The sequence below is a fragment of the Panthera onca genome, chromosome F1, assembly GCF_046562875.1.
Source record: "Panthera onca isolate mPanOnc1 chromosome F1, mPanOnc1 haplotype 2, whole genome shotgun sequence".
Taxonomy (NCBI): domain Eukaryota; kingdom Metazoa; phylum Chordata; class Mammalia; order Carnivora; family Felidae; genus Panthera; species Panthera onca.
Window position 1 is genome coordinate 30,700,101 of NC_138355.1, and position 12,567 is coordinate 30,712,667.

Here is a 12,567-nt window from a genome sequence, read left to right on the forward strand (position 1 = left end):
TGATTTATAGAGGATATGATCAATTTAACTGATAGAAGGGGTACATGAATGTTTCCTGACATGCTCTCTTCTTTAACTCCTAAAGAAGTGGAGGAAGTAACGACTTAGAAATTAACAAGAACTCAAACTTTAAGCTGCTGTAGAACTATGAGAACAAGTTCACGTTCTTAAGAGGCAAAGAGCTATGAAAAACTAGTTGCTTAAAATCTTGGCTCTTATTTGCTGGGCAAGTCACTTAATATCTCTGAGTCTAAACTTTTTGTAAAGATTTTTTTTTTTTTTTAAATTTCACCCATTTTTAGAGAGACAGGGAGAGAGCACAAACGCGGCAGAGGGGCAGAGGGAGACAGAGAGAATCTTAAGCATCCTCCACCCTCAGGGCAGAGCCTCACGTGGGGCTCAATCTCACGACGCTGGGATCATGGCCTGAGCTGAAATCAGGAGTCGGAAGCTCAGCTGAGTCATCCAGGTGCCCCAAGATTTTTTATTTTTAAGTAATCTGTACAATCAACGTGGGGCTTGAACTCGAACTCTGAGATCAAGAGTCACACACTCTGCTGACTAAGCCAGCCAGGTGCCCCCAAACTTCCTCATTTGTAAAACAGAATAACGTGAGTCCTTCCTGCCTCATATAATTACTGTGAGGATCAAATAAAGCATGAAAAAGAATGGCAAAGTATAAAACTCTAAATAAATGTTTATCTAGTGTAGTCGTTACTGAGTAAATGAAGCAATGGAAAGGCGCATACTTGGGGAAAACTCATTAATTTAAGCCTTACATTTGTTTTTTGTTATATGAATATAAATACAGACAAGATAAAATAGTTCAGAATCAAAATGTTTAGAGATAAACCTGAATCAAGTAATGAGTTTCCCGAAGTTTGCTACTGCTTAACATTCTTTTAGGGAACAAAGAAAAGAATGACTTTTTTTTTTTCTTTCCTTTTTCTTTCTTTTTTTTTTGTTTGAGAAATGTTTTTCTAGTGCTAGGGGAATCTATTGCCAAATGGAATAAATCCTACCCAGCTAAAAGCTCTGGATAATAATAACGAGGAGGAAATGATAACAGCTAGTATTTACTGAGTTATATATAGCCAGGGAACTCTTGCATACATACATATGTAAACATACTTTTAATTCTCTTAACTGTCTTGGTAGATTACAGATAGGGAGACGAGACACAAGGAAATTAGACAATTTGTCCAAGATTACACACCAGGTATGTGGCAGAAAAGGGATTTAAAGGCAGGCAGTCTGGCCCCAGAGTCTACACTGATCTCTTCTTAAAGCCGTACCTCATCCACTCGGCTTTTTATTTCTCAAGTTTTCCACACCCACAAAATACTGTTCAGTTACATATTCATCTGTCAAGTTCAAAAGAAAGCAAGTTCCAAAACTGAGGGGCAGAAATGCAGCAAGTGAAGGCTTTACGGCTTCACTATCATAGACTTAGGGTCAGTTACATTCCTTTTCTTTTTAGAATGTGACTACATTCTGATTTTAGAAGAGACAGTCAAAATAAACATATTGCAGTTATATACACTGACCAGGATATGATCCACTCGGTCTCTTTTCTTTCTTCCAAATTTCATCATTTTCTGCCAATCTGTTTTGTGGTTTGGCTCCTTTTTAAGACTAAACAACTTGAGCACTTCGGTGGCTATGAAGTTCTGTGAAAATAAGAGGAAGTAATGAACCAAACAGCCAAGTTTCTGAAAGTCAGTGCTTATAATGCAGGTGCATGCTAAGAACATAGCATTTATAATAAAAGATCATACAAATTTCTTCCACTTAACAGTTCCACTTAGGAATTTGAAGACAAAAGCATTCCAAATGCTCTGACTTTACTTACTCAAAGAATTTTTCTTTTTACACAACATACAAAAGTAAAACCCACTGATGAATCTGCAAAGAAAAATCACTTTAGAGTCCCCTCTATCTAAGAACCGCCATTAGCTAACTTCAAGCGGGCAAAACTATTAGAGAAAGCATTAAATAAATCTCTGCACTTAAAGAATCCCACATAAAGGTTCGAAGCAGTGCCATGGGAGCAAAGTACAGGCTTTGGCTGGGATAGTTTATTTTGAAGCACCATGACTGAATATGTTGAATTGTAAAAATATTAATCAGTGCTTCAATATAAAAAGCATGATAATTTTACAAACAATATTTAAACTATCATCCTTAAAAACACTTTACAAAATGTTATTTCAATATTAAAATCGCTGGGCAGCATCACTGTATGTTATACTGATATATGCATTTTGATGATTGTTGATATATATTATGCATCTTGTCTTTTTAAAACATTTTTTATTTGAGAGAGAGAGAGAGAGCATGAGTGGGGAAGAGGGGCAGAGGGAAAGAGAGAATCTTAAGCAGGCTCCACGTAGAGCTCAATCCCACGACCCTGGGATCATGACCTGAGTGGAAATCAAGAGTTGGACATTCAACCAACTGAGCCACCCAGGCGTCCCATTATGTATCTTGTATTATTTCAACTTATCTGTCCTTTGTTATTAATAAAACAATTGGCGTTTACAACTTTTTATGGTTGTTCCTTTAAAAAAATGTCAATGGGGGGAAAAGACACATTTATGAATCGGAATCATTTGAAAAGATTCTCAAACTACCAATGCCCCCAAACTCCACCAATCCACACACATTTTCTAGCTCTCTCTCTTTCAAGGATGTATCAACACTGGTGGGCTGAAAGCAATGGAATACACCTGTGTTTTGAAAAAGCTCCCCAGGCAGTTCTGATACTTTATTCCTCACAGCTGAAAATCATTTTAGAAGTTTTCTTTTTTTAATGAATCAAAAGTAATCTTTGGAAGCTTTTTATTTCTTCCTTACTTTAATTTAAGCAGGGGTCAGCCTGTAAATATTTAAGGCTTTGTGGGCCATTTGGTCTCTGTCGCAACTACTGAAGTCTGCTGTTGTAGCAGAATGGCAGTCATACACAATATTTAAACAAATGGGTGTGGCTGTGGTCTAATACACCTTCATTTACAAAAACAGGTGGTAGGCTGGATTTGGACTGTGAGCCACAGTTTGCCTAACTTCAATGTAGGCATACATGACATCCCATAAATATCTGTTGGTGTTCTATGAGTACAAAATATTTTCAAAAGCTTTCTGTAGTTAAATAATACTGTATTGTACATTTGAAAGTCACTAAGAGAGATCTTAAAATTTTTTCATCACACAAAACAATTTGTAACCATATGTAATGATGGATGCTAACTAGACTTGTGGTGATCTTGTTTTTTTAATAATATAGACAAATACAGAATCATTATGTTGTATACCTAAAACAAATATAATTATGTTAATTATATCTCAATTAAAAAAACAGACTAAATTGTTTAGGCAATGCCTCCACATGACATACCAGAATAATGGATATGTTCTTTACTATATTTTAATAGTCCACATACACTCCTGGATGATGTAAGAAAATACACCAGTAAGATGAGCACAGGTGACCCTTGAACAACATGGGTTTGAACTGTGTTGACCCACTTATACACAGAGTTTTTTCAAGAAATACATAACAGTACCATAAACATATTTTCTTTTCCTTAAGATTTTCTTAGTGACATTTCTTTTCTCTAGCTTACTTTATTATAAGAATACAGTATACAAAACATGTAACATACAAAATATGTGTTAATTGACTATATTATCAGTAAGGTTTCTGGTAGACTGTTAGTAGTTAAAGATTTTCAACTGCGTAGGGGGTTGGCAGCTCTAACCCCCAAAGATGTTCAAGGGTCAACTGTAGCTGGAGGTATGCTATAGGGGCAGGATGCAGGAGGCAGGCTTTCTGTGATCAAATAAGTCTGGAAAACACAATTCCAGAGCCTTGTTCCTCAGGGTGGGTTCTAGGGTCAACAGCGTCCACATCACTTGGGAGTCTGTTAGAAATGGTACTCCTGACCTGCTGAGTAAGAATCTCCATTTTAACCAAATCCCCAGTGATTCATATGCACATTACAGTTCAAGAGGCACTACACTGGGAATACAACCTTTGCTATATTAAGGAAACATGTGAACGGGCAGAAATTTCCACCAATGTGACTTTGAAGTTTTGCTGGGAGTCACTGTAGCTTCAAGGCACTTAATCTTTTCAGGGGCTTCTTAGATACCAAACAATATTTTTTATATATCATATTACTATCCCACATATTTCAAAACCACATAACTAATTTGAGACCTCCAAAATCAAAGATGAAAAGGTAACACCTGTCTAGGGCTGGCATATTTGATAGAAGACATGTTTTCAGGTATACTTCTAGAATACTGTACCATGATCTCTAAATTGCCAAAAATTTACCTGGAAGTCCAATAATTTATCTCCCAGAGTATTTCCTAATTTTTTCTTAAATATTATAAATTATGTACACATAGGAAATGTTAAAAAGTTACACTTGCAAACACTTGAGGATTCAGGACTCCCTCTCACCTCATCCCTCCACTGCTCATGGACTTCATGAATCAACAAACATGTACTGAAAACCCACTATGCAAAAGGCCTTGAGGACAGAAGGAGAATCATACAGAAGAGCACCTGCTTTTACGGCATTTATAGATCTACATAAATGAACAGCAAGTCAAAAAAGGAGATACTCTCTAGTTTGCAGTTTACCTTGATTTCATCAAGGTTATTTGGATTTTTCACTCGTCGGAAATAACTGGAGTTGATTCTACATGGCTTCATCCAGACGGGCTGATTCAAGTTGGGATCCTCTGCGAATATTTCCTCAAAAATCTCTTTTGTTAAATCAAAAACCGCCTTGACAGAGAAAAATGAAACAAAAATAAAATGGCTACAAATCCAAATTTCAAACAACAGAGATGAGTTTAAAAACTAAAATTATCCTTCCAGGTTACATACCTGTTTGTAGACTCTTTTACTAGTGCTTTCTATATCTAGACCCTTACTGGCACAGCCAAGCAGTTTTGTAGGAACACTGATGCTGTGGAGATCATGACCTAATTCTTTCCATTTCCAGAGTTCTTCCACTGCATTATGTACAAGAGTTTCTACTTCCTCTGTGGTATGGGGGACTGCCAACAGTGTCTCACATGGCTTCTGGGGAGCTCTTTTAGGTTCTGCCATTAGAGGTACAATTGTTTCTTCTGCCTTGTTTTTGGGGATCTTGTGAGAAGAGCTCAAACCAAAGTCTTCATCAAACCAGTCTTGATCATCTCCTAACACGCTCAGGAACTCCCGGCTGATCTCAAGTTCAGCAAGTCTTTTAGCAAGCTCCTCCTGTCCACTGGCACCAAATACTGGACTCTCCTATGGAAATGGAACCATTCAAACAGAGCACCGTTTAGTAACCTCAGATCATTCATTTGGGCTTTTTGTTTTTAAAGACAAACCAAATATATTATTTGTATGTTTACTCTTTTTCTCTATAAGCAAAACAAAAACAACATGGTGGCTACTAATTAATAATTTAAGAAGAAAGTATCCTGCTTCCCATAATTCTGCTTACATAAGCCTTATAACTGAATTTTTATAAACTGTTTATTGATTAGTTATTTTTTCTTTTTGAATCATCATTATTTTGTTCCTGAAGGACTCTCTTGTCTCTGGGATATGGAAACAATATATGAAATTTCTCACCTCTGGTGATTATCTGGCTCAAATTCCTCAAAATCGTTACTTTTGTTCAACTGTCTACGGGCAACCTGAGTTAAGTTGATGGTCTGTCTGAGTATAGGTCATAGTGGATGTATTTCAGTTTTCCCAGAATCAACATCACAACTGGCAATATCTGCAGAGCAATATGACCTATCTACTATGACTGAGTAGATAGGTAGACACATAATTTCATGGGCAAAAAAGAACTGGATTGAGAATCACTGGAAAGCTCCATGGAGTAAATCTGTTCAGTGGATCTGTTCAGTGTCTGGAACCTCCAGACAGCACACAGGGGTCATCAATCCAGCACAAAACTGCCAGTGTTTGTGACAATCCTACAGTGACCACTCATGACATAATAGAGGACAATCATACTTCAGACAGAAAAACAGCTACAGGGTCTTTAAAAACTAGTACAGTGATCTTTATCTAATAAATAACATGTCACAAAAAATCTATGAGGAACTACAGAATTAAAACGCACTACAGAAGGTAAATTGCCATTCTTTCTAGACAAAATACTTACAGGCCTGGGGCATATATCTGGTGAAGAAATCTCTTCTTTTTCATCTTCTAAGTCAGGCCTTAAGAAGCAATCTGGAACGCTTGATGACTGTTCCTCAAGATTTTGGGATAGGCCTTGGGGTGGCATACTCTGTCGATCATCATCAAGAAGCCCTTGATTGCTAAGCTGGATTTTCTCATTCCTAGCTTTTTTGATTTCTTGTAGTTGATTGACTGTGTCCTTCACAAAGACTGTTAGTAAACTGTCTGTCAGTAAGCTGACTTTTTCTAGCTGCTGCTTTGACTGTTCCTCATTTAGTGAGGACCTCAGCTGGGCTTCCAGTTGGTTCTTTTCTCTTGCTAAAAGATCTAGAAGTGGAGTAGAGAGCTTTTCTGACACCTCAGGACATAGGTCCTCTTCCTTTTCTGTCAACTGCTGCTGCTGCTTTAATTCTTCAGAAAAGGCATTGTCTAAAGTATCACCTTCTACAGCAATGGAAACCTTTTCTATGGCACCAGGAACGTCTTTGTTTTCCTTTGAAGAGATCAGTGAATCCACTGAAGATTGCTGGTGAACATGGGCTTCAAGTACCCCAGAAACGTCCTGTACCTTGTCTGTTTCTATTTTAAGGCTTCTATCAAGTGAGGCTTCTATATCATGCATACTAGGTAGAGAGTTCTCATAAAAATATTCAACTGCATCCTTTTCTCTATCAAATTTGGAATCTGCTGTATCTTTTTGTTCTTGATTATAGTATTGATATCGTCCATCTGAGTAAGACTCTTCATCTTCATTTATGTCTACATAGTCATCAAAGTTTTCTGGAATGTGAGATATTTTTTGAGGGGGAGCAAAAATACCATGCTTCTCTCTGCACACAAAGTATACAATGCCATCATATGTCCCATTGTTATTTCCTTCAGCTTTATCCAACTCCACTCCAGCCCAAAATCCTTTGGCAAAACTGGTCACGCCTTTGAATCGAAGAGTTCCTGGCTGAACATTGCCAATCAACACCCTATCGCCAATGTGGAAATCATGTAACTCATCTGCAACAGAAACTGAAACCAAGGAAGGGGGTTCCGTAACTCCCTGTTCATGCTCTACATCACTGCGCTCCTTACTTTTCATAAGCTCAGTGGGGGACTTGAGTTCTAATAGCCTCTCAGAGTGGACACTGCTATGAACAGAAAGGCTTTTCTCACTGAGGCACTCACTGATTTCATCATCACTGCCCAAGCTAGTGGCTCTACTTGTAGAGTTCTTTGTTGGCCGTGACTCATCTCTGCAAGATTGAGAGTCTTTCCTGAGTGACAACAAAGATGACACCTCAAAGTCATCTTTGTACAGTTCAGCTGAAATGTCTTTCTTGAGAGAAGACACTTCAAAATCTTCAGAGTATGATGTCTCCTTAGGAGCAAAAAGATGCTCTGACAAAGATGAGTCCCTTTCCTTTATGTTCCTTTGTTCATGAACTTCTTTTTCTGATTGGGTGCTTGTACTGTGATCAGTACCTTGATCTGACTCTCTCTCTTTCGACTGTTTTTTATGAAGATTTTCACTGGCTAATCTAACTAAGTCTTTCTGAACATTTACAGAATCTAAAGGAAGATCCTTCCTTGAAAGAATTTCAGATGAATCTCCCTGTTCCAGGTCTAGTTTCAGTAAGACATCAGACTTCCTACATTGTTTTGAATAGGCCTCTTCAATCACACTCTCTTCCAATTTTGCATAGTCTACTTCTTGTATTTCTGATTTTTGACTAGCTTCTTCAACCTTGGCATCTAACACATCCAGAATTCTATTAGGGGCATTCAATTCTTTGAGAAGAGATAATGATGGTACATTTTCTAAAGAATCACCAGATTCTGTTCTGGCTTTCCTTGATGATCTAAGAATTGGGGATGAAGTCTGAAAATGCTCTTCTGTTTGTCTATCCAATTCAATGACTCTCTTCACATATGCAGATAAAGACCTTTCCGATACTGATCTCTCAGAACCTGCCAATGCAGCATCTTTAAGGAAAAGAAAAAAAATCTTATCAAAATTATTTAATCACAACCTTTTAACTGCTGGAACCAAAGTTTAAGTAAAAGCCAAATCTTCATGAGGAAAAACTCTGGTCAATAAATATAACCTGTTTTGGTTACCATATAAGGTAAGTTTTTCCTTTAAGAGAATATATTGCCCCAGCAATAACCAGAACATTTAGAATGACTGGAAATTTAAAGTTTGAAATATTTCTTAAGGGCTGTCTTAACTTAGAAAGTGAAGAAAAATGGCTCTAAGTTAATGGAGACACTGATTTGAGTGATCAATTCCTCAAATCATGTGAAACCAGATAGATATTACATACACATTATTTCATATAGGAAAACAATGAAGGAGGGACAAAGATACTTTGAAAAGAATGAATTTTCCTGGGGACTTCAGCTAAGCTCTCAAATGCAAATGCAAGAGAAAAAATAACAATTTCTGCAAATACAGTATTTTAAGAGCTAAAACTGCAGAATAAGAAAAAAAAAATATTTGATGAGCTAACAAACCAAGAAGTAAAAGTTCTGAATTCAAATCTCTATTTTGTCATTGTTTCTACATAGGCTTTTTTATGCCTCAGTTTTATTTCCTCATTGAATTACACTTTATTTTCAATAATTCTCATCTTTCGTTGGATTAAGTTGAAAAATATATATGTATATAACCACTTAACCCTGAGAAATAGTATAGGCTGAAAAAAATATATAATCAGTTATAAAATTTGATTAAGGGAGAATTTAGGGATGCCGATGATACACTCAACCATTTTAGATTAATGTCTTTATGCTTCAGTTTTTAAATTTATATATAACCAATAAATCACTTTTATATAAAAGTAACTTAAAATTTCAATAATTATTATCTTTAAGAAATTCATTTTTTAATCGAAACGCTGTAGAGGCAGAATTATATACGCCCTTGCATAAATTCTTAAGTCTAGTGGATACAGCGTCATTATTTTCCCTAGTTACATACCAACATGTTCAGCAATGGACTCCAACGACCCTCTGGCACGCTCTGATTCTGTTAGTGATTTCCAGTTCTTTGCTGTTTCAGATCTGAAACAAAAAAATAAAGAGTAGAAATAAATGTACTGCTGATACTGTAATAACTGGTAACAACAAGCAGTCAACTCTCAGAAAACTACTTCTTCACAGGAGGTATTCCAACCTGTCACTTTCACCAAGCCTGTTTCTGGCCTTCATCACTCTCAGTAGACAATCTTGCCTCTTTTAATGAGAAAAACAGAGGCCATCAGCATGACCTTTCTTACCCTGAGCCTTTCTACCTACAAATGTATCTATATTCATAGCCATCCCAACAGCCTTTCCTTCTGTCTGCAGGACAGAAAGAGGTGTGTCTTTCACACGTATTCAAAGCTGATTGTTTGAACCTCCTGCCGAAAATCTCACACATTGCCTCAGCCTCATTAATGGTACTCTTCAGTCATACGTTCACTTTCCTAGAACCTTCAGTCCTTCAACCTGGAGATTTTTCCCCTTCGCTGATAAGTACGCCATGAGCCTCAAAATTTTACCTCTCAATTCTTCATTCTTCCACCTCCTGGCTGCTGTCCTCTCTTATTCTTTAAGTTAACAGAAAGAGCTACATTCTTCATTTTCTTGCCTTCTCTTTATTTGCTAAGTCATAGTATTTGGCTTCCGCTTCTCTTTATAATGCCTTTAAATGCTATTTTATCATAATTAGTACTTGGCTCCCTTTTATTCTCTCTGAATGTGTATCTTCCTTGGGTGATGTTGCTATATATACGCTTTCAACCACCATCTTTATGCTCCTCATCCCATATATATCTTACACTGACATCTTTCCTGGATAATTCTCCTTAGGTGAACCATGTGTACCTCAAAATTTGTATTCTAAAACCAAAGTCATAAGCTACCCACAAAAGAACATCTGACTTTCCATTCAGGTTAATGGAATGTTGACCCAACCATTTAAGAGAAACCTGGGAGTCATTCTAGATTTCTCTTGTTCCCCTATCTAGCACTTCAGTGAAGTCTACTTCTCAAATATTTTAAGTGTTTTTAAGAATAAATTCTTTTTTTTTTTTTTTTTTTTAAACTAAACTCTATCCCCAATGTGGGGCCTGAACTCACAATCCCAAGATCAAGAGTCACATGTTCTACCAACTGAGCCAGCCAGGCACCCCTGCTTCTTAAATATTTCTAAGTTTATTTCCTATCTCTGTTCTTATTTCCACTGATTATTTGAAGCCTGGTCTAGACTCCTGTTCTCCCTGCTTCCAAGTTTGCTCTTTTCTATTTCTCCTTCATATACTAGTCAGAAAGAGCTCTCTGAACACAAATGTGATTACATCATTCTCTAGTTAAAATCCTCCAAGAGTCTGGTTAATAAAACCATAAAGCAATTCATTAGTGTATTGTGTAGAAATCTAAAAATAAAATTTACAGTTTTGTAATATAATGGAAAAATATATATATTACAAAAAAAAAAAAAAAAAACAAAAAACAAACATATAAAATCTAAGCATAAGAAATCCTAAAAGGAAATACATCTAATTGTTGACATTTGCAATTCTGGGATAGTTCAGTATATGATTTAAACTTTTCTTCTTTTTACTGCTTCCCTCAATATTCTAATTAAAATAATAAACAGTAACTAATACGCAGTGCTAATTGTATGCTAAGCTCTGATCTAAGTTAAGTCTTTTAATTCTCATAACAAGTTAATTAGTTAGGTGTTATTATAGGGATATAAATCCCTATTAAAAAAAATAAGCACAGAGAGATTAAACAACTTGCCCAACAAAGTTAAATAGCTAGCTGGTACTGAAGCCATGATTCAAACTGAGGTAATGAGAAATTAATTATCATGAGTCTCTATTATTTTTGTAACAGACTTAAAAATCCCTAAGTATTTTTTGGGAAAGCCTTCAAAGGCTTCCCATCTTCTGAAAAGTAAAGGAGAAACTATATTATGAATGAGTGAGTACAAGGTTTTCACAATTCAGTTTTTATTTTTCCAGTCTCTTCTAACATTAGCAACATTCTATAATGTTCAGTTTCTGTAACATGCCAAGCTCCCTGCTGCTTTTGGTCATTCATCGACGTCCTTCTCTGAAATGACCCCTATTTCTCAGTCCCACTGACTGCTTACCCCCTGCTCATTGCTCAAAATTCAGTTTAAATATTGCAACCTCACTTTTTTATATACAATCTCCAATGCTGCCTCTCAGCATTCTGTATTTGCACTGACTGGCTGCATAATATTCCATCCCTAGGAAGACCCTTAAGTTACTGGGCTATTCACCTATTTCTGGACATAAAGATATTGCATATTTTCTCAAACTAGGTTTCCAGGAGTGAAATTACAGAGTCAAAAGTTACAGGTTGTTTTTTACTTCTGAAACACTGGCAAACTGCTTTGCAAAAGTCTATTGCTACTAGCAATACTGGAGGATACTATTTTCATTGTGCCCACCAGATTTCAGGATTCAGAATATATTTTTAAACCTGTACCTTATGATAAATTCGATTTGTGATTACATCATACATAACTCTACTCTAGTGAAAGTAAAAATATTGGTTAAAATTAACTTCACAGTTACTTAAAAGATAGCTTCTACTAAAAGTCTTCCCTTAATTCTTTTCTCAAACAAGGCAGAATATAGAGAAGTTATCAAAAATTTCTACCTGTGTAGTGGAAGGGGCTTGATCTTGGGTTTTTCAGAAGCTGAGGAGAGCGTTTTAATTTGAGGCTTGGCTGTTGGTGATGTTTCCAAATCTCGGCTAAGCTCTGCTTCAGTTTTCTTAATGAATTCATCATATGACTAGTTTAGAAAAATCAGAGGAGTCACTATACAGAATTTTTTAAAAAAAACTATTTTAAATTAGAAAATAGTATATTTTATGGTAAAATATTCAAACAGGAAAGAAGATGTAATGTAAAAATCTTTCTCCCAGTATCCATGTCATTCCCCAGAGTGCCATCAACATTTACTTGTAGATCCTTCTTGAAACAGACTATGTATAAGCATACATGTGGAACCATAATCCTAATATGAGTTAGAAAATGACAAAGTCTCATTTTACAAAAATTTAATACCTATGAAGCAATCATTTGGGTCCTGCCCCATTAAAAAACTTCTTTAGCTGACTATGTAATTATTCTTTTAAGGGTGTCCTAATACTTCCATGTTATTTTTAAGAAGTTTAGGCATTACGCAGAGTTCAATGGCAGCTTCTTGGGAATACAAATCCTTGGGAATACAAATCCTGAAGAAGGAAGGCTGTGATTAGAGAACATGATAGTTCAGAATTACAAAAAATGTTATCAGCCATTCTATAAACACTAATGTGTAATTCTGATTTGGATGAAATCTAAGGGA

General features: G+C 36.1%; 1 protein-coding gene across 3 annotated transcripts in view; it reads right to left on the minus strand.

Annotated features, from left to right (window-relative positions):
• The window catches only part of CEP350 (centrosomal protein 350), a 155,877-nt gene that overhangs the window by 14,123 nt on the left and 129,187 nt on the right, over positions 1-12,567 (minus strand). For all 3 annotated transcript variants that reach the window (XM_078440525.2, XM_078440524.2, XM_078440526.2), the window contains 6 exons: positions 11,873-12,009; positions 9,174-9,256; positions 6,183-8,176; positions 4,901-5,308; positions 4,652-4,798; positions 1,548-1,670 (listed from right to left, as the gene is read on the minus strand). In XM_078440525.2, the coding sequence (XP_078296651.2) occupies positions 1,548-1,670; positions 4,652-4,798; positions 4,901-5,308; positions 6,183-8,176; positions 9,174-9,256; positions 11,873-12,009 (2,892 nt within the window). The remainder of the gene's footprint in view (positions 1-1,547; positions 1,671-4,651; positions 4,799-4,900; positions 5,309-6,182; positions 8,177-9,173; positions 9,257-11,872; positions 12,010-12,567) is intronic.